This window comes from Apium graveolens, chromosome 7 (assembly GCF_009905375.1).
Source record: "Apium graveolens cultivar Ventura chromosome 7, ASM990537v1, whole genome shotgun sequence".
Lineage (NCBI taxonomy): Eukaryota > Viridiplantae > Streptophyta > Magnoliopsida > Apiales > Apiaceae > Apium > Apium graveolens.
Genome location: NC_133653.1, coordinates 38,836,853 through 38,860,389, shown reverse-complemented (window position 1 = coordinate 38,860,389; position 23,537 = coordinate 38,836,853). Strand labels below are relative to the sequence as shown.

General features: G+C 34.3%; 1 protein-coding gene across 1 annotated transcript; it reads right to left on the bottom strand.

The window, feature by feature from the left end:
* Positions 1-3,212: 3,212 nt before the first annotated feature.
* LOC141673513 (uncharacterized) lies at positions 3,213-4,244 on the bottom strand. The gene has a single exon (XM_074480262.1). The coding sequence runs from the start codon at positions 4,242-4,244 to the stop codon at positions 3,213-3,215; it is 1,032 nt and encodes a 343-aa protein (XP_074336363.1).
* Positions 4,245-23,537: the final 19,293 nt, after the last annotated feature.

Genomic DNA, 23,537 nt, shown 5'->3' with positions numbered 1-23,537 from the left:
TATGAAGCTCCGAAAATTATAAGAATGCAGTATTATGAAATAAAGAAGAAGAAGGTCACCAACAATGATGTCTTAGTGAAGAAGCTAACTCATTCATATTAAGAGAGAAAAGAGATAGTTTATTATTTACAAACTTGACTTTTAGATCTACACATCTACTCTATATTTATACTAACTACAAACCACTGCTCACTAGTTGAGCTGTCATAACTAACTAACTCCAATGATGTCACTCTAATGTTGGCATGATGCTTTTCTGAGCTGCTCAATTTGATAGTATATGTTCTCATCATCCCCCCTCAAGCTTGGACGTGAGAAAAGATTGAGCACTACAAGTTTGGACAATAAAATTCCATTGTATATGAAGGAACGACTTTAGTTAGTAAATCTGCAGGTTGCTCTTTAGACGGAAGATAAGCTGTCTGAATAACTCATTTTTGAAGCTTCTCCCGAACTAGATGACAATCTATTTCAATATGTTTGGTCCGTTCATGAAAAACGGGGTTAGATGCTATATGCAAAGCTGAACGGTTATCACATAATAGTGTCACAAGTTTCAGATTTTGTACTCCTAGCTCATGAAACAGCGACGACAACAACCAAGTAATCTCACAGCAGACATCAACCAAAGCTCGATATTCTGCTTCCGTAGAAGATCTTGACACAGTATGCTGCTTTTTCGACTTCCAAATAAGCAAAGAATTACCCAATATAATGCAATAGCCAGTTAGTGATTGTCGAGTATTTGGACAACCTCCTCAATCGGCATCAGCATAGGCTGTTAAACTCAGAGAACTATCAGAGGACAATAGAATTCCTTGGCCAATAGTATGTTTGAGATATTTTACAACTTTCAGATCAGCATCCATGTGACATTGTCGTGGTGATGCTAAGAATTGAGATAACACGTGAACCGAGTAAGATAAATCTGGGCGAGTGATTGTTAAATATATCAATCGACCAACTAAACGTCTGTAGGGAGCAGAATTATACAGGAATGGTGAAGTAATATCACTTAACAAAGTGTGATTCTATTCCATGGGAACTGTAGCAATTCAAGCTTGTTCAAAACCAACATCTTTGATAATGTCAAAAGTATATTTCTCTGATTCAAGTAGATACCTTTGTCTGATCTTGCATCCTCAATCCCTAAGAAATACTTAATGGGACCTAAGTCCTTAATCTTGAAATGGTTAGCTAAGTGTGACTTAATTTTGCAAACAGTAATAGGATTGTTTCCCACAACTAGAATATCATCCACGTATACCAAAATAGCAAGAAAAAAAGTTGGCTGAGCTAGTACAAAGAAACTGTGATCCGAATGAGCTTGATGAAAGTCATACTCCAGTAAAACAGACTTAAATTTTATGAACCATTCTCTGGGTGATTGTTTTAGACCATCAATTAATTTAACCAGTCTATAAACAAGAGGAACATTACCAGAATAATGAGCAAACTGAGAAGGAAGTGTGTACCCTTGAAGGAATAACCATATACACATCCTCTTGCAACTCACCATAGAGAAAATCATTAGTCACATCCATCTGTGTGACAGACTAATTGCTGACTGCTACCAAAGATAATAAAACTCTGACTGTAGACATTTTTGCCACCGGGGATAATAAATCCACGGGAAACTAACCTTTCTTTATAGCGTTCCACAGTACCATCTTGATGGAATTTCACCTTATACAACCATTTACAACTTACCACTCTCTTTTCTGCAGGTAAGGGTACTATTTTCCAAGTTTGATTAGCTTCAAGAGCTGCTTGAGTTGATGATGACGTTTGAGTCGGAGAATCTTTATTTTGAGATTCTACAACAGGATGAGAGCTGGAGGTTGTAGGATTAAAATCCTCAGAAAAAAGATCTGTATATGTAGTCTGTTCTGGGTACAAATGAGGGGGAGTAGAGGAAACAGTGATAAATTTAAATGGGTAGACCTGTTCACAGAAGTGTACATCTCTCGAAACAAAAACTTGTCTTGTTTCCAAATTCATTACTTTGTATGCCTTTTGAGAAAATGGGTATCCAATGAATATACATTTAGTAGATCCTTCATCAAATTTATCTTTATGGGGACTAGTATTTGTAGCAAAACACAAAGTTCCAAACACCTTCAAATGATCATAGGATTGAGGTTTGTCAAATAAAATCTGATATGAAGACACCCCTTTTAGAAGTTAAGTAGGTGTTCTATTGAGAAAATAAGTGGAAGTGAGGATACAATCCCCCCAGAAAGATATGGGTAAAGATGCTTGAGTTCTTAGAGCTCTAGCAGTGTTTAAAAGGGTTCCGTGTTTGCGCTCCACAATACCATTTTGTTGTGGAGTGTATGCACAACTCTTTTGATGGATAATACCAAGAGATGAAAGGTGACTTTGGAAAACTGAACTAAGAAATTCAGTTGCATTATCAGTACGAATGTGTTTGACATCATACTTGAATTGTTTTGACACATAAGCTATAAAATATGTAAGTAATTTTGCAACTTGACCTTTATCTGTAAATAGATAAGTCCATGTAGCACGGGATTTATCTTCAACTATAGTCAAGAAGTAGCTACAATTTAGATGAGTTTTATACTTGTATGGTCCCCAGACATACACATGAATAACATTGAAAATTTCAGTACTAACAGAGATACTATTTGGAAACGGAAATCTAGTTTGTTTAGACAGATAGCAAACTTCACGATCTTTGAGCAGCACACTGTTATGATACATATCTTTAGGCAACAAGTTCATATAAGAGACAGAAGGGTGACCCAAATGGGCATGCCATAAAAAAGAATCAACTATATGTGTCTTAATTTGATTACAAGATGCTCAATAAGCAGAATAACAATTTGACACAAGTTTGTGGGTTAAAGTAGAGGATTGAGATGGCTGATTTAGGAGGTAGAGGCCTTCTTGAAGTTCACCAATCTCTATGGTCTGCTTCAAGATATGGTCCTGAATATAACAAGCATCCTTAGTAAAAGATATATCACAAGAATTTGAATTTGTGAGTTTAGGAATAGATAGCAAATTGTAGTTAAAGCTCGGTACATGAAGCACTTCAGTAAGTGTTATATTGAAATGTAGTTGAATAGTGCTAGTGTGTATGACTGTGGTTGTTTGACCATTAGGTAAATGAAGAGTGGAATTTATAGTTTGGATATCAGTCATTAGGTGTAAATGAGGGGTTATATAATTTGTAGCCCCTGAATCTATAATCCACATAGAATCGTTAAACAACTGTTTGAAGCAGTATGACTTGCAGCAGAGGATAGATCCTTAAGGCTTTTATGTATCATGTTCATTAGTTGCTGACATTGCGCATTAGTGAAAGCTCCAGATTCACTATTCTTATCATTCCCTTCATGAACAACATCTGAAATAACATTATAAGCATGGGAGTGCTTAACACTAGAGTTCCTATTATTTTGAACCTTTGGTTTGGGCTTAGGCTTGCCGTTGAACCTATGCCATTCAGGATATCCATGCCCACAGAAACATTTATCCTTATTGTGACCAGTCATACTACAGATTTCACAAATCACATTGATATCGACATTAGTCTTTAGTTTAGAGACACGAGTACTATTGTTTCCTGAATTAGACTGAAATTGAGAAAACCTCCCAGCATCATTTTGCTTCACTGCCAAAGCTATTGACTCAAATGAATTGACATTGCTAGTACCAGAGATACATTCTCTTATACTTTCTTCTTGCATCAGTATACTATAAGCAACACTCAAACTTGGAACTTGACTCATCAACAACAAATGTCCTCTAATTAGAATATACTGATCACTTAATCCCATCAAGAACTGAGATAATTTTGTGCTCTTATAGAATTTATCCAGTTTATCATTAACAGAGCAAGTGCACTTTTTACAATCACATCGAGGCACATCAGTTAGAGCATCTAATTCACCATTCAAGGAGCGAAACTTAGTGAAGTAGGAAGTAACTAACATATTTACTTGATTTAGATAGGAAATTTCTCTTCGAAGTTTGAAAAGTTTGGGAATGTTTGTCTGAGCAAACCTAATTCTCAAATCCTCCCAAATTTCATGAGCATCATTTAAGTACATAACACTTTGTCTAATTTCAGGAGAAACAGTGTTAAGCAACCATGAAATTACAATATCATTACAACGAGTCCAATAAGTAAACAGATTATCAGTACAAGCAGGCTTAGCACATGTTCCATCAATAAAACCTAACTTCAGTTTCGATGATAAAGCAATACGCATAGATATAGACCATTGATTGTAGTTGTGTTCGTTGAGAGTAATAGTAATTAAGATCATACCTGGAAGATCAGAAGAGTGAAGATAATATGGTGAATTAGAGTCAAGGCCTGTAGTTACGTTCAAGTACGAACGATTTAGTGTAATAGTAGATTAACTCGCCATTAACGGAGATTGATAGCTTGAAGGTTGTATTAGATCAGTGGAAGTAATCAGTGTTGGTAACCTGACTCTAATACCATGTCACAAGGTATAAGGCTCATAAAACTATAAGAATGCAGTATTATGAAACGAAGAAGAAGGTCACCAACAATGGTGTCCTACTGAAGAAGCTAACTCATATTAAGATGACTAGCTGAGCTGGCATAACTAACTAACTCCATTGATGTCACTCTGATGTTGGCATGATGCTTTTCTGAGCTGTTCTATTTGGTAGTACATGTTCATCAGAATTTCGATCGCATAAGCTTGATAACTTGAAAAAGAGGCACACTTAAACTTTGTCAATTTATTGTGAATGAAAAATCAAAGCGTGGTTAGAACAAGTCCAACAATGTCCTAGTAAATGTCTTATAAATATAACTGAATATTGTGTTTTGTTGATTTAAGACAATTTTGTTATAGATTAATTTCAACAATATGTCTTATATTTGTACCTTATTACTAAAATAATAATACATTTGAATTTTAACGAGTAAGGAAAAATAAATGATGAGAGGAGAGAGATGTGTGAAAAGAGAGGGAAATAATTTTTTAATTAAATTAAATGAAATAGGGAATGCTTAGTGGTGCCTTAAAAATGAGGCACATGATGAATGTCCTGGTATTTTAAGGTACTACTATAACATTGTTGGATCACTTTTTTTTCCAACATACTTCAAATTTTAACTAGGACAAGTTTTTAGAGTATTTTTGGGCTTGCTCTTAAAGCAACTCCAACAAGTTAGCTGTTAGGAATATGTCATAGGCTTGATCATAAGTTCACCAAAACACCTTAATAGATTTAATTTAGTATTTTGTAGCTCTCAACGGATGATTTACTTTAACATCCGTTGAGAGATTAGCTTATATCTTAATAAGTTTTGTAACACATTCCTGCATATTACAATACCTTAGAGATCTAGAAGTTATAGGATATATAAAGTCATGTTGACTACTAGATTGATATGCAAAATAAGTTGGCCAATTGTATATATAAGATGTCTTGTAATTTTGCATAAGTGAAATGGAGTTAACTGCTATGGAAGACTTTCAACGGATGATTCTACAAGGTTTCAATGGGTGATCCAAGTCACATTCAACGGATGGTCTAATGAAGTTTCAACGGATGATCCAACACAGTTTCAACAAATAATCCAATGAAGTTTCAACGGATGTTCTAATTCAAATTGCAGTTGATAGTGACTTGACAGTCACATGGGTTGATTATATGCAAATGGAATGTGGCAGCCTATATACAGGTTTTAGAGAACAAAGAAGCATTTCCATTTTTATGCTTACTTGAAGAAAATCAAAGATACTGGATGGAGAAATGAAGAAGCATGTGATTAGACAAAGACACATTTTGTTTTATTAGTTTGTCTTATTCACTTGTATCTTGGTGATATATAAAACAAGAGTAGGTAGTAGTAAATTAATCAATCAACAAGAGAAATGGAAAAAGCTGTATCTGTGAAGAATTTCTTTGTTCCTTGTAATTCTACTTGTAAGCAGCTGTGTGCAAACCTTACATCACAGAGTTCTCAATCTTATATATATATCTCTGGTGGAAAAGTTCAATCCACCAGAAAGATTTTAAATACTTGTGTTTAATTATTTTGTGTTTGATTACATCAATATTTTCATTCAGCTCTTTTTCTTAATCAAACACTGTTATATATTTGAGATAGAGTAGTTCTTGAAATCGAAAAAGAACCAGAATTACATTCAACCCCCCTTATGTAATTTTCTGTTAGATTGTTTGGGAATAATAATTGATATCAGAGCAAGCTCTTGAAGTACAAAGAGTTTTAAAATCACAACATCTAACAAGATGAGCATAAAAAATGTGGGAGTAAAAATTCCATTTTTGGACAAAGACAACTATCACCACTGGAAGGTGAAAATGCACCTGCATCTCCTCTCTCAAGATGAAGCATATGTGGATTGTATTGAGAAAGGCCCTCATGTTTCTATGAGAGCTTCTACAGGCAATGAGCAGTCTATCCCAAAGCCTAGAGCAGAATGGTCTGATCTATATATTGAGCAAGTTCATAAGGACAAGAAGGCCATGAACATTTTGCTTAATGGTGTTGATGGTGACATGTTTGACAACATCATCAATTGTAAAACTGCTAAGGATGTATGGGATACAATTTAAGTTATATATGATGGAACTGAGCAAGTAAGGGAAAATAAGATGCAACTCTTGATTCAGAAGTATGAGCACTTTCATTGTGAAGACAGTGAAACATTAACTGACATTTTTAGTAGATTTCAAAAATTGCTAAATGCTCTAAAGCTGCATGGAAGAATCTACCAGACAAAGGATTCTAATCTCAAATTCCTTAGATCTCTACCAAAGTAATGGAAGCCTATGACAGTCTCTCTTAGAAATTCCCAAGATTACAAGGAATTCACTTTGGATATATTGTATGGCATTCTACAGACCTATGAGCTTGATATAAAACATGATGAGCAACTGGAAAAAGGAAGAAAGAAGGGACGATCCATTGCCTTGGTTTCTGAGCAAGAGAGAGAGAAATAGATGAAGGTAGAAGCTATGGAATCTGCACCAAACCCTAGAGTTTGTGAAGGAAAAGGGCTAGTAGCTGAACATGAAGACCATCTTAGTCAAGATGATATGGATGACATAGATGAACATCTGGCTTTTCTAGCCAGAAGATTCTCCAAGCTCAAATTCAAGATAATTTTGGAGCATCCAAACCAAACAGAAACATGGTTGACAAGTCAAAATTTAAATGTTTCAAGTGTGGCTTCAATGGTCATTTTGCAAGTGAATGCAGAAAGCCTGATTCTGATAGAAAGAAGTTTCAGCCTATGGATTACAAGAAGAAATATTTTGAATTGCTCAAACAGAAGGAAAAGGCTTTTCTAACTCAAGAAAATGACTGGTCTGCTGATGGATTAGATGAGGATGAGGATACAAGCTATGTTAATCTAGCACTTATGGCCAAATCAGATGAAACAGAGGTCAGTTCATCCAGTACTCAGGTCATCACCACTAATCTAGCACATTTATCTAAAGCTGAGTGCAATGATGCTATAAATGACATGTCAACAGAATTATATCATCTACGTGTTACGCTCAAATTGTAATATTCCATATTTGTAGATATTATTATTATTATTATTTGAACTGTTTATGTGATTTTATGTGAATTTTAGTGAATTATATGATAATTGGAGTTGATGTTTTGGATGTTTATATGTGATATTATTTGAGTATTTTAATTTTTAATATGTCTAGAATAGAGTATAGATAATTATGGTATTTTTCTAGTAATTTTGGAGTGTTATATGATTTTATAAGGATTTATAGATTTAATAATTATTTTCTAAGTAATTATAAAACTATTTTATAAAGCCGGGAATTGATTAACTTCAACCATTTTTGCATTTTTACAACCCGAAACTCTTCCGAAAATTCCTTCCTAACATAATCTGGTAATTCTGGACATTTTCCGTGTTTTAACTTTTTTGATCCGGATTACGGTGCGCGTCCCGGCGCAAAATTTTCGATATAATGAACGTTTTGATAAATCAACAAAACCCGTATTCTCGAAAGACGGGATATTATTACATTATTTTCATATAAAGTGTTTTATAAGAAGCCCGATTTGTTAATTATACAAATCTGATATTAAATTGTATCATTTCTATAGTTACTTAGCGGCTAAGTAATCTATTTTCGGATCCGATATGATCCAATGGGATACTGGTTATGTGTTTTAAAATGCATTTATCTGAATCGATCCGTAATTTGGACACGTGTTTATTCGCGTCTTTATCGAGGTACTCGTTTTATGTGTGTTTGAATGTATTTTATGTGTTTTCGGGGTTTTCTGTTAATTTAAGTATCGTTTTTGTTTTTCAAAAATCAACGGACCGGGACCCACCGGGACGTCAAGGCCCACAAAATTCACGTTTTTATTTTTATAGAATCACAGGTATTTCAAATACCCATTATTTTCGCATTTTTGAATTATCCACAATTTTGGGGATATAATTTTTGTTTAATATAAATAGCCTATTTTCTTTTTATTTCATTTCATTTTTTTTATTAAAAACAATAATAAAAAAAATATTTCTAGATAATGTTCTTGGGGGTGAGATTTCGTTCTTGAGGGAAATCGAATGATTCCAGGAGCCTCACTAATCTGTTTTCGATGTATGAATAACCAAAATGAAACTCTAATCAAGCCGGTCCTTTTGATACCAACAACGTTGTCTAAGGTGGAATATTTGATTAAATCGATTTTTTTTCATATGAAGGTCGAATTGGGATTCTGAGTTGTGAGGATTTTTGATGATTTCTGATATTATAATCTGCTTTGCCATGATTAAATGAATCGATTTTATGTATAAAATTTTGTTGTTTGATTGTTGAATGTTATAGTCGAGTTTTCAGTTTTGTTGGTTTAAATAATTTGATTTTCTGGAATATAGACTTTAGGATTGGTAATTTGAATCATCGTATTAGATTATATAATTTCCGAGCTTTGATTCGGTAGCTAATTCACAAATTTTAGTGAAGAAACGAATGATATTGATGTTGGTCAGATTTTGGAGTTTTCGCCGGATTTCATGGCGAATTTTAGCCGGAGTCGGCGTTTAAACAGTGGATGCGTGAAGATGATGCTACGTTTGTGTTGCTAGGTCAGTTGTGTTTTGATTTGGGTTGAAAAACGCGGTAGTTTGAGATGTTGCGGGGGTTAAACGGAGGTCACCGGAATCGGTGAACCCCGCCGGAAACTGGGCTTTCTCCCCAGAATCCGGTCGGTGTTCATACCGACCCGGAACACCGACCCGGCTGACCCGAATTCCAACCCAGAAACGACCCACCTTTGATCCTGAAAGTCCCTTCCCTGTTTTCCAGAATTCATTTTTGGTATTTTTCTTTTAAATTTTAATTCAAAATCTTATATTTTAATTCTCAAAATCATTTTAAAATTCCAATTTCAATTTGGTTAATTATTTAATAATTAACTGAATTACTTTAAATTCCAAAAAATTGTTTTTTTTCATTATTTTTGAAAATCCAAATTTGATTTAATTATTTATAATTTATTTTAGTTAATAATTTATCGATTTAATTGATTGATTAATTCATTTAATCAATTAATTTTGTTTATAAATAGTTAAATAAAATATAATTATTTATAATTAAGCCAAATAATTCCTAAAAATTATTTTAAGCTTTTAAAAATTATATTTTAGTATGTAAAAAAATCAATTAATATTATTATTAATTGATTTATTTCCATTTTATTCTTACTTTATTCGTTGAAAATAAATCGTTCGTCCGTTTAATACGAAATGAACGCGTATAGACTCAGAAAAATATTTCGCTTTCTTTAAAAATACTTCCGAGACCCAAATTATTTTGTTTCGAAAGTTCTCTTATTTTACGAATCATTCTGAGTCGATTTTTTTAGCGATAAATCATCTTTTTGACCCGATTTTGGTTTTGAACATACAGAGTTGAACCTTTTGATGAACCGAGTAAGGTGTGATATGAATTATGTGATATGTGAGTTACGTGTTTATATGTTATATGAATTACTTTTGTATGTGAGTCCCAATTCTCGTGTTTGACTGATATAATTATGTGCGGGCTATCGTATGGGTAAACGATAGGGTTTTGACGCGCAGTTCGTCGAGTTATTATCGTTTAGACGATTAAAGTTGTATCTTTTAATTATAGATGCGTATCGATCGAGTTGATTAGGACCAGACATGGAGGAGAATGAGATGAAATGATGTTGGATATCTGGATTCTAGCAATCGCAGGAGCAACATATCAGTAAAGTGTTGAAAAGAAAGACGGTGATGTTTTGAGACAGAATGTCAAAATAGATGTGTCATTATAAGTGTGACTAACTGCTAAATCCCAAAGGCAAGTATTTCTATCATCACTTATTGTTCAAGTGATATATATTTTAAATCATATTATGAAAATATTGCTTTCCCTATTCTCAGTTCAGAATAGATAAATGTTTTACATATAGCTGAATTAAAATGCTTATCATGCAAGTACCCTCTGCTACTCTATGTTCAAAATAGTTAAATATTTTTACTTATCAAATTATTGGATTTATAAATGTTTTGATTTTTGAGAAAGATGATTTTGTAGCGAGTATTCCTGCCCAAGTGAATGGGGGAATAAAATTATTTAGGATGTCGATTGAGTCGGCTCCTTTTCAATAAAAAGGTTTTAAGATTGGAATGGTTACCGGTTACAGCGTAGGTGATCGAGATATCGGTCCCGCTGTAATATCTTTCAAGGAGAATATATGCCTTTTCTGATGCCCTATAGGTACCGTATGGTTGCAGGATACGGGTAGTACATATATTTACGGTAGGGCTGCGGGATACCGGTGCTGTTTCATGACTGATCATCAGGAACAACATGAAATATAATTGGTTCCAATCTAAACTGTTGTTTCTAAATTGTTTTGATAAGCATAGAATTAATAATTTATCAACTATTGTTTTGGATTAATGGTGAAATGCAGTTTTGATTCAGTTTCTGATTTAAGCTGATACTTACTTTGTTGTTGATATCAAAGGTGGTATTAGTATAGATGATTGATGTTGACTTTAGTATGGGATGTTGTGAGCATCAAAGTTCGTATTGATATCTAATTTGATATGACAACAAAATAAGTATTAATATCAAGAGTTCGGTTTTGAATAAAGTTTATGATTCAATCCATAATCATTGTTTCTTGTTATTGTTGTTTACGATATTTCCGTAAACACAGTTTTACGAGTTTTATCCTCGTCAAGATTCAAAGTATTGATGAAGAATTTCGCTCAAAAATATTAAAAAGAGTTTTGAATACAGTGAGAAATAATTATCCGATTCTTTAATAAATTCTGTTTCAGCAATTATGATTTTAAATATTCTGCTCTAATACAGATGTCAGTTTTATATCAAAACAACCATATACATGCTATAATGAACTTGCTGAGCATTTCTTTCACTCATACTTGCCTGTTTTCAAATTTAACCTCCAGTGAGGATTATCTTGCGCTGTTTAGCCGCGTAATTTGAGAAGGCAAAGAAGAAGCTCTTGGAAGGTGGTTGGTCCAAGGTTTGCGGGCTAGTGTAAGTTCTGTTATGTAAAGTTGTTTATATTATATTATATTATATTATAGTTGTGTATTTTATAGTTGGGCCTAGTATACTTCTTTTCGAAGTTATACTAGCAGGTTAAGTTTTAAGATTTTGAATTATTTAAAAGAGTTTTAAAAGATAGTGAAAAAAATTATTGGTGGAATTTGGAATTCTTATTTCTAGAACTGTAACCTTAAAAGATCTTGAATTAGTTTGGGGTCATGGATGCTAATATCTTCCGCTGGAATTTGCATTTTGATTAAACAGGTTAATTTGGATTGAGGTTTCATCATGACGACCAAATCCCCTGACCCCAGATTTGGGGGCGTTACACAAATCACTCACTAAAGAAAATACTATGATTTAAGAGAGCAATTTATTTTTGAGTGAAAGAAATAATTTGTTAGAAATTCAATTTGCCGAGTTTGAGAAACTGAAGATAGAGTGCAAGATTGCAAAAGATGAAATGACTGAATCCCTAAAGAAAGAGGAGATTTTAAGAAAGCAACTTGAACATGAACAAAAGGTAATTAAGGCTTGGAAATCATCTAGAGATGTCCATACTCAAATTACCAAAGTTCAAGGTATAGAGTCTTTTTGTGAAGAAGCCTGGAAAAAGAACATGGAGAAACTGGATCCTAATTTGGTAGAAGGACATTCAACGAATGTGGATGCAACGGATAATGAAGATTATCCGTCGAGAGTTAAAAATGAATCACATCCGTCGAGTGAAAGAAATCCAGTTAACAAAGCCAAACTAGCTAAGTTAAATGAGAAATATGGATCGATTTCCAAGAACTTCGTTACAGGAGAAACAAGTCAAGTCAAAGGAAACAAGAGAGCTAATGTAGGACATCTGTCAATTAAGCAATTGAATGACAGATTGGAGAAAATTGAGGTTAAAGCGGACTCAAAAAAGAAAAATAATAGAAATGGAAAAGTAGGTATTAACAAACATAACTACACACCTGAGAAATATGCTTCTAGAAAAATCTGTGTTAAGTGTGGTAGTGTTAATCATTTGTCTGTTAATTTTAAATCTGCTATGCCTGTATCTATGTCTACACTTCCCTCATTTCCCAATATGTCCACATCACAATTGCCTGTTATGTCTGCACATAATTTATCTGCACAATATGCTAATACGCCATTTGCACCTAATTCTTATTATGTTGCATTTAGTATGCCACAAATGTCAGTTAGCATTCCATTCTGGAATAACATGTTTGCACATAGTATGCCATGCCATGTTAACCAATCTGTGCATGATAATACTGTAATGATGAATGGTTTTAAAGGTTCTACTCAAATAACTAAGGATGAATCTCGGATACCTATTTCAAATGAGGACAAGCCTAAGAAACCTAAGAAAAAGGCTAACAAGGCAGGACTCAAGGAAACTTGGGTACCAAAATCAACTTGATTTGATTTTGATGTGTGTAGGGAGACAGAAGGAATATCTGGTATCTGGATAATGGGTGCTCAAGGCACATGACTGGTGATTCCACCCTGCTCACTAAGTTCAAGGAGAGAGCTGGCCCAAGTATCACTTTTGGAGATGACAACAAGGGTTATACTGTAGGATATGGCTTAATTTCTAAAGACAATGTCATTATTGAGAAAGTTTCCCTAATGGATGGCCTCAAGCATAATTTGTTGAGTATCAGCCTGCTTTGTGATAAAGGCAACTCAGTAATAATCAACTCTGAAGCCTATGTTGTGACCAACAAGAAAAACAACAAAGTGGTTCTCACTAGAGTGAGAAAAGGTAATGTGTATCTAGATGACTTCAACTCATCAAATGCAGAATCTGTCACTTGTCTTTTCAGCAAGGCAAGTCAAGATGAAAGTTGGTTATAGCACAAGAAGATGTCCCATCTTAACTTCAAGACTATGAATGAACTAGTCAGGAAAGATTTGGTAAAAGGCATTCCTCACGTGGAATTCTCAAAGGATGGATTGTGTGATGCCTTCCAGAAAGGAAAGTAAATCAATGCATCATTCAAAAAGAAGCTTGAATCAACAATTGAAGAACCCTTACAATTACTGCACATGGATTTATTTGGACCAGTCAATGTGTTGTCCATCTTAAAGAAAAGATATTTCCTAGTAATTTTGGATGATTTCTCAAAGTTCTCTTGGAAATATTTTCTCAAATCTAAAGATGAATCTAGTGGAATCATCATCAATCACATAAGGCAAGTCAACAATCATCCTAATCTCAAAGTTAGAGGAATCAGGAGTGACAATGAAACTGAGTTCAAGAATTCTGTGATGAGATTGTTTTGTGAAGAGAATGGGATCATGCATGAGTTTTCAGCATCAAGAACTCCACAACAAAATGGAGTGGTGGAAAGAAAGAATAGATCTCTTATTGAAGCTGCAAGGACAATGCTAGAAGAATCAAAGTTACCTACATATTTTTGGGCAAGAGATGTAAATACTGCATGACACTCAAAACATTTCCTTGGTCAATCAAGCAAAATGCATGACTCCCTATCAATTGTTCAAGAATAGAAATCCAACATTAAACTTTCTTCATGTCTTTGGTTGTAAATGCTATATTCTAAAGAATCAAACTGAGCAGCATGGAAAGTTTGATACCAAAGTAGATGAGGGTATTTTTGTTGGGTATACAGTTGGAAAAGCATACCGAGTTTACAATCTTAAAACCAACATTGTTATGGAATCTACACATGTTGTGTTTGATGATAAGAAGATTGAAGGACTATAAGATAAAGGTTTCCATGAAAGCCCCAAATTTGACAATGTTGAGATGATTTATGAAGATAGTGAAGATGAAAGTAATCAAGAAATAATCTCAAAGGATAATGCAGAAAACTTAGCAATAAATGAAGCAAATAATTCAACATCCGTTGAGAGACAAAGTGCATCATCCGTCGAGAGACAATCTGCATCATCCGTCGAGAGGTAAAGATCAACATCCGTTGAGCCATCAATAGGAGTGGAAAGTCAATACAGATCATACTCAGAAAGGACCCCTACTTCAAGTCAAAGATCCACAAACTCAGGGGGAGTTTCTTCTAATCAAAACTCAGTCACACATCAAGATAATTTTGAGGTCTCTTCATCTAGAGCTAATCTACCACAACAAAGAAAATGGACTAGAGATCACCTATTCGAACTTATCATTTATGATGCAACTTCAAGAGTGCAAACTAGAAAAACAACTCAAGAAGAATGTCTATATAACAACTTCTTGTCTTAGGAAGAACCAAATAAGGTAGAAGAAGTTTTGTTGGATCCTGATTGGGTTTTAGCTATGCAGGAAGAGCTAAACCAATTTAAAAGGAATAAAGTTTGGAAGATGGTACCCAAACCTAACGGCCAAAAGCCTATTGACACCAAATGGGTATTCAGAAACAAAATGGATGAAAATAGCATAGTAGTCAAGAACAAAGCTAGATTGGTTGTTAAAGGGTATTTTCAACAAGAAGGAATAGATTTTGATGAAACATTTGCTCCTGTTACAAGACTTGAAGCAATCAGAATCTTTCTAGCCTATGCAGCCCATGCCAATTTCAAGGTCTATTAAATGGATGTCAAAAATGCATTTCTGAATGGAGACTTGTAGGAGGAAGTCTATGTTAGTCAGTCTCCTGGTTTTGAAGACCCCAATTTTCTAGATTATGTCTACTATCTCTTGAAGCACTTTATGGTTTGAAGCAAGCACCTAGAGCCTGGTATGACACTTTGTCAAAGTTTCTTTTAGAAAATCACTTCACAAGAGCTATCGTTGATTAAACTCTTTTCTTTAGAAATGTTAATGGCTCTAGCATACTTGTTCAGATTTATGTAGATGATATTATATTTGACTCTACAGATGAGAAACTTTGCAAAAAGTTTGCCAAATTGATACAAAGTAAATATTAAATGAGCATGATGGGAGAACTAACTTACTTTCTTGGTTTACAAGTTAAGCAAGTTAGTGATGGAATATTCATTAGTCAAACCAAATATATTTATGATCTATTAAAGAAGTTTGACTTAATGGATTGCACATCTGCAAAAACTCCTATGACCACTGCCACTAAACTTGAATTAAACACTACTGAAAAGTATGTGGACATTTCAAGTTATTGAGGCATGGTTGGCTCATTTTTATATTTAATAGCCAATAGGCCAGATATAATATTTGTTACTTGTCTTTCTACTAGATTTCAAGCTGATCCTAGAGAATTTCACTTAATAGCTATAAAGAGAATTTTCAGATATCTCAAAAAAACACCAAAACTTGGCATATGATATCCTAGAGATTCTGGTTTTGATCTAATGGGTTATTCAGATGCAGATTATGCAGGTTGTAGAATTGATAGAAAAAGTACAACAGGAACTTGTCAATTTTTAGGAAACAAGCTAGTATCCTGGTTTAGTAAAAAGCAAAATTCAGTCTCTAATTCTACAGCTGAGTCTGAATATATTATTGCTGGAAGTTGTTGTGCACATATTTTAATGATGAAAAACCAACTGTTGGACTATGGTCTACAGGTGGATAAGATTCCTATTTTCTATGATAACACAAGTGCCATTGCAATTACTGAAAATCCAGTACAACATTCAAGAACCAAGCACATTGACATCAAGTACTATTTCATTTAAGAGCATGTCATGAATGGTACTGTGGAACTTCATTTTATTCCAAGTGAGAAGTAACTTGCAGACATCTTTACCAAGCCACTTAATGAATCCACTATTACTAAGTTGGTAAGTGAGTTAGGTATGCTTAATTATTTCTAAATTATTTTGATGTCTAAGCAATTTGAAATGCAGCCATAATCAAATATGATTTTTCTTGTCAAAGATGAAATTTTGGCCAAGTCAATATTTACATCTCGACGGATGTTCATTATCTGTCAAAATGAATATCCGTCGATTTTTATTATCTGTTAAAAAATCAAATATTATTCTGGGTACTTTTATCTCGACGGATATCTGTTTAATTTTCATCCATCGAATTTCTTTCATCATAGCCATTAATTATATTTATCATCCGTCGAATTTACTTATAGCCTGTAAGTATATCTCGATAGATAATTTCTAGAATTTATACAGTTTATTCATTTTTAAACGGCTATTTTGGGCAAATTTCTTTGGTTCCTTTATTTTTATCTTTTTAATTTTTTAACCGTTTAATTCTGAGATAGTATAAAAGCCAAATTTCTTTTTCATTTTTACTTTTATCTTTCTCAAGCAATTTCTACTCTCTTCGTCTCCAAAACTCAAAACCTTTCTCTGTAACTGCTTTCATCATTTCAATGGCACATGTTGTAAAAATCATGTCTCAAACTTGTTTCGTATACGAAAGAACAATTTTGTGGCACTTGTCAATAAGAATATCACTGCTTTTGGGGCCTATCGCAAGATAATGGACTTTATTCAAGGCTACAAATTGAGCTATGCTATGTTGGCATCACCAGTAATTTACTGTGAGGTGGTGGAAAAGATATGGACTATAGCAGTGTGCAATTCTAAGGACAAAACTATTGCCTTCTCTGTGAAAGGTAATAACTGCTACATGAATAGTGACGAAATTCAAGCATGTTTACAATTATATGACAATAACACACTTGTTTCATACACATATGTAAGTGCCATGCTTACTTCTATGGGCTATTCTTATAACCCCACCAAGCTAGGTGAGGTTAGGAGGAAAGGCCTTAGAAAGGAATGGAGCTTTCTCTGTGATTCATTCATTAAAGTGTTTTCTGGTAAAATACGCAACTTTGGTACTGTGACTTACTCACTTGTTAACATGCTCTATATGCTACTTAGTGATAAGTATTATAATTTTAGTGAGTCTGTTTTGTATGAGTTAGGTTATAAATTAGGTGATATTAAGAAAAGAAACAAAAATATCTATTATGCTAGATTCTTTATGATGTTGGCTAACCACATTTCTAAAGTTCTTCCTACTGAGAATCCAACAAACAAGTTAGATTGTTGGGTATAAGACAGGAGAGTTATTGTTGATTTGAACAGGGAAAATAATCTCAGTGAGGTTCCTCTCATCTACTTGCCAATCATGGAGGGGCCTCAGGTAAGTGAGGTAATTTCCACTATCGCCACTACTTCTCTACCATAAACTTCTTTGTAGACAAGTGTGGCTATGGCATCTGTGAGTTTGACCCAACAGATGCCTAAGCCACTAAAACAAAAGTTTCTTAATCCAAGTCTCAAAGACCCCACTCTAGTTCCTCTCAAAAGGGACTAGTTTCAAAAACTACAAAAACTATAGAGGGGAGTGTGAAGGGAAGTGAGGCTGGTGAGGGACAGGGTGAATATCAAAGAAGCCCTAAGAATAAGGAGAGAGAGGTGTGTGTAACCCAGCCTAGCCATACTACAGTTTTCCAATAAACTGTAGTAATTAATAAGGAATCAAGCTCATTATTAGTTGCATCCTCCCAAAAGGATGTGACTATTGGACATAGCTCTCAACCAAGAGCACATGCCAAAAGAGTAAGGGACAAAGACCAACCTCAAACTTACATAAGAAAGAAGAAATCTAAACACACCGGGGATACACAGGGTGCACATACTGTGCAAACTGCAGTCAAAGACTCCGTTATAGCACCTTCTCAAATTCAGATTGATGTGGCTCCAATAAATGTGGAGTCACAACCAAAATCTATTACTATAGAAGCACCTCACACACAAAACTCACACACTAAATCTTTGGATGTGGACATGATTCACACATAATTTCCTGATTCTCCATCTTTAACTCTCTTGGAGGAGCCAAAATCTCAAGCAAGTGGGCATCATCTTTCAGATGATTTGTTGGCTCACTTGTCATTTCTTTCTGAAAATATTGAGAAATCTGTGGACAATCTGAAATCAATCACCACAGATTCTACAATAATTTCAACTCCAATCTTATTCATTTATACTATTTCGACTCATATTGTTCATCTGTCGACTAGTGATTGTATCTCGACGGATGTGCTTAACAGTAATTATATGTTGAATTTCTCAACTACTAATTCGACGGATGTTGCTTATCCTTTGAAAGTCACTGCACCACTTGAAATTTCCAAAAATATTACAAGTGAAGATGATCTAGTAGTTGTACAATCACTATTAGGATTGAGGGAAAGGAGTGAACAGAGTGAGAGGCTGAGTTGCTCTCAGGAAAAAGGAGAGGAAAAGAATGAACAAATGCAAGCTATTTCTTCCAGCTTGGCAAAAGTGAGTGAGAGGATTCCCACCTTAGATGGTGAAGGTGAGGGTGAGAAGCCAAGGGGAGCCCTTGATGCAACAAAAGAGAGAAAATGAGAGAAATTCAGGTACAAATGAAGAATGGGAAGAACCCGTTGTTAGTGAGTTAAGGGATGTCAATGAGGCTGAAAAGAAGCAGCTATTTTAGCAAGAATATCAAGCTATCTTAAACTCTGTTTCTTATGAAGCTGAGGCATTTACTCACCCTGTTCCAGCTTATCAAATTTTGGCTAAACAGGACAATGAGGCTGCTGAGAGGATACTAAACTTGGTGCATACAACAACTTCCATGCTAAAGGCCAAAGATGCAATCAACTCACTTCCTTCCACACCTGGTGAGGATTTTGAGTATAATTATGCAGCCTCTGGTGATTCTTTTGGTGGTGATTCCCTTGGAGAGGGTCATGAAGACATAGGCATGATTATAGGGGAAGAGACTGAAACTCCAGAATGGATGTTTTCCTAAGAATGCAATCTTCATCATTTCAAGTCCATCTTGTTCAATCTACTTCATGAAACTCAAGTTGCCATTCAGACCACCAACAACACCAGCACCAAGAAACTTCTTCAAACCCATTCGGAGTCCCTATAGTTGTATAAAATTCAAGCTCTTTAACATCATCAAAGTATGGATATACTGAAACATGATTTACCTTAAATCAAGGAGGATCTCTAAGAAGGAAAGTTGATTTGAACATAAAAGTTGAGGCCAAGGATTCAAGACTCACAAATGTGGAGAAATTAATGGTTAAGATACTTGCAAATAAGGAAGCTCATAAAAGTCTGCTACAACAATTGGTGGCTGCACAAACCTCAAACTATGCTCAACTTGATGCTAACAAAAAGGGGGAGAATAATGCAACCATTTCACTTAGTAAGGGGGAGACAGTTAGTGAGGGGGAGAAAGTGCACATTCAAGTCTGTAAGGTGATTGTTCCAGAAATTACCTTCACAAAGCCACCAATGATAGACAACATTGACCTGATACAAATAGCAGCAGCTGAACTAGAGCTGAAAGATAAATGAAAAAAAGAATAATGAGAAGATTGAGAAGAATTATGGTCCAATTGCAAAACTTGATAAACTAGTGAAACATTTCACTCAATTGAGACCAATTTCAATCAATGAAATGAGCTTAGGGAATTTGGAAAAAGGTCAACCCTCAGCAAGAAGACTTCTACAGGCCAATGTAATTTTCCAGCCAAAGAAAAACTACTCATAGAATTCAAGCAAAAATCTATTGGACCTAGTTTATGCAACTTCCAAGCCTGATGAAGGGAAGTTGCTTGGTAGATCTATTGCTTATTATAAAGATCCAAGAGACTCAGTCTTGAAGAAGAGAATCGCTGAAGTCTACAGGCATAGAAAATTAATCTATGTGATGGTTGGACATCCACAATTTGAAAAAGCTAAGAAAGAAGAAAAGGTGAGGCTCAAACAACAGATAAGGAAAGCTGCCTTAGATGCCAAGAACCAAGTTAAGAAGCCTGCAACCATAGAAACTGAAATGCCTATTGTGATAGCTGAGTCTATGAATGAGGAAAAGCAAGAGGAACCAATGCCTGCTGTGATTGCCCATAATGGAGCAGGCTGAATTCAAGGTTTATTCTGATATAAATTTCCATGGTGAACCCATAATTCCCAAGGATGAACCCATAGATTGGGAAAGCCTACCAATCCCTGATCTAAACATCCCAATCCCAACTAAACCAAGGAAAACAAAGAAAAGAGCAGTCAGACAAGCCAAACCTGTTAGACTTCAATCCAAAGCCTTAGCCAAACCCAAACCAACTATCAACAAGGGAGATCAACTCTACATCCATGACATCAAGGAATTTTCAGACCTCAATCTCTATCTGGATGAGCTAGATAAAGTAAGAGCTATTGATGCTCACAAGAAACTTCTAGAGAGATTGATGTTCAGGTACAAGGGTGCAAAAGAGCTAACTTGGCCTCTTCACAGAATTCTCAATAAAGGTTATTCTATCTTAGTGAAGATATTCTCCTCAATGAAGAAGAACTTTGGATTCAATATTGTTACTAAAAGGGAGATACTAAACAAAATTGAGAAGATAAGAAATAGATGGAGAGACCCAAATACACTCCCAAGAGTCTTAACTATTCCCTACAATGGAGATAAAGTGCATTTAAGGCCATACTGGATGATGGAGTTCAAGGATGAGAAGAACACCAGAAGATTCTTTCGATTAGAAGATCAGCTAAAGATTTCAAGCAATAAAACTCTCATAGAGATGCAAGAGATGCTAGATCAGACTAATGAAGATGAATCTGAATTCTACAGACAACTTCAATACCAGATTGAAGAGAACAATGAGAAACTGGGAAAAAAGACTAGATATTCAAGGAAATAAGATAAATTTGCTCAGTCTAAAGGAGCACCTTAAAAATGGCTTGTGAGATTTTCTACGAACCTTCCTCTGTATAATTTTCAATAAATTGCAGCACTTATCATTTTTATCTACTATTAATCAGTCTGTATTTATAAGGTATTTTGTTATCATCAAGTTTTTCTTAATTTATGCCTACAATTCTAGTAGACATAAATTGGGGGAGATTGTTAGGAATATGTCATAGGCTTGATGATATGTTCACCAAAGCACCTTAGTAAATTTAATTTAGTGTTTTTTAGCTCTCAACGGATGATTTACTTTAACATCCGTTAAGAGAGTAGCTTATGTCTTAATAATTTTGTAACACATTCCTGCTTATTACAATACCTTAGAGATCTAGAAGTTGCATGATATTCAAAGTCATGTTGGCTACTAGATTGATATGCAAAATAGGTTGGCCAATTGTATATATTAGATGCCTTGTAATTTTGCATAAGTGAAATGGAGTTAACTGTTATGGAAGACTTTCAACGAATGATTCTACAAGGTTTCAACGGGTGATCCAAGTCACATTCAATGGATAATCCAACACGGTTTCAACGGATGATCCAATGAAGTTTCAACGGATGTTCTAATTTAAATTGCAGTTGATAGTGACTTGACAGTTACATGGGTTGATTATATGCAAATGGAATGTGGAAGCCTATATACAGGTTTTAGAGAACAAAGAAGCATTTCCATTTCCATGGTTACTTGAAGAAAATCAAAGATACTAGATGGAGAAATGAAGAAGCGTGTGATTAGACAAAGACACATTTTGTTTTATTAGTTTATCTTATTCACTTATATCTTGGTAATATATAAACCAAGAGTAGCTAGTAGTAAATTAAGCAATCAACAAGAGAATTAGAAAAAGCTGTATCCGTGAAGAATTTCTCTGTTCCTTGTAATTATACTTGTAAGCAGCCGTGTGCAAACCTTGCATCACAGAGTTCTCAATCTTATATATCTCTGGTGGAAAAGTTCAATCCACCAGAAAGTTTTTAAATACTTGTGTTTGATTACATCAACAATTTCATTCCGCACTTTTGCTTAATCAAACATTGTTATATATTTGAAATAGAGTACTTCTTGCAATCGAAAAAGAACCAGAATTACATTAAACCCCTTTCTGTAACTCTTTGTTAGATTGTTTGGAATAATATTAGCTATTTAAGATCCTAAACTAAAATTTAAGGAATCTTGTATAAAATAGAACACCAACAACATCCCAGTGCTTTCTTAAAAAGTTAGCATACTCCACTCATGCCTTATTTATAAGTAACCATTAGTGATTCCTTACTTTCATTTTAATAATAAAAAATTCATTTTTCTCTCCTTCTCTATGCCAAATGCATAACTAGAGTTTAAATATAATAATAATAAAATAATACTAGCATACATTTATAAGAAATGTTATTGGATTCGACATGCAATAAGAAATTCTAAAACACTATGATTCATTTTTATAATAACATTTTCAAGTAACATGTTTGGACTCTATTGGAATTGCTCTTGGATCAATAGCTATATTGTGTTGTATTTACCTGTGCCTTCAGAGGTATTGGTAATTCCTGTATGGCAACATATGCCTTTCCTATTAGCTTTACTGGGATATATTTACCCTACTAGCTACTAAGGTACGATGAAATTCCGTTAAAGAACTTTTGAGGGCGTTTGAAAACTTGTATTTTATTTCAAATGAGGGATTTCAAATGACATTTCAAATTCTCATGTTTATACTAAAATTTGAATTTCCTGGATTTCAAATGAAATCCAAATCCAAATTCCCAAACAACTTATTTGATCAAATTCAGAATTTCAAATGAAATCCAGTTTCCTAAATGAGCCATTATGACAATTTTGGAAAAGCGCATAATATGACATAAATTCTTAATTATTTAAATGGTTATTCTATTATGTGCTCATAAGCATATGATAAGCGCATAAATTTATAATTTTAATGTATTTTGATTGGTTCCTTTTTTATAATACTAGTGGACCTCCATGCATTCACACCAACTCCACCAATTAAATTGCCATAAAATTATAAATTTCTGCACTTATTATGTGCCCATGAACACATAATTAAAAAACCGTTACTTAAATAATTTTAAAATCACGAGTAAAAGTTTGAAACCACAACCATGTTTTTTTCATATATTCTCATTCTAATATCTCGAACTCTCACATGTTGGCGCGGTTGAACTCTTGTACCCTTTTACGGTAGTCCAGGAATTCGATTTTTGATTTTTGCGTGTGTAATCGACTCCTGACTTGTGCGTGTGTAATCAATTAGTCAAAAAAAAACTTACATCCTAACCTGAA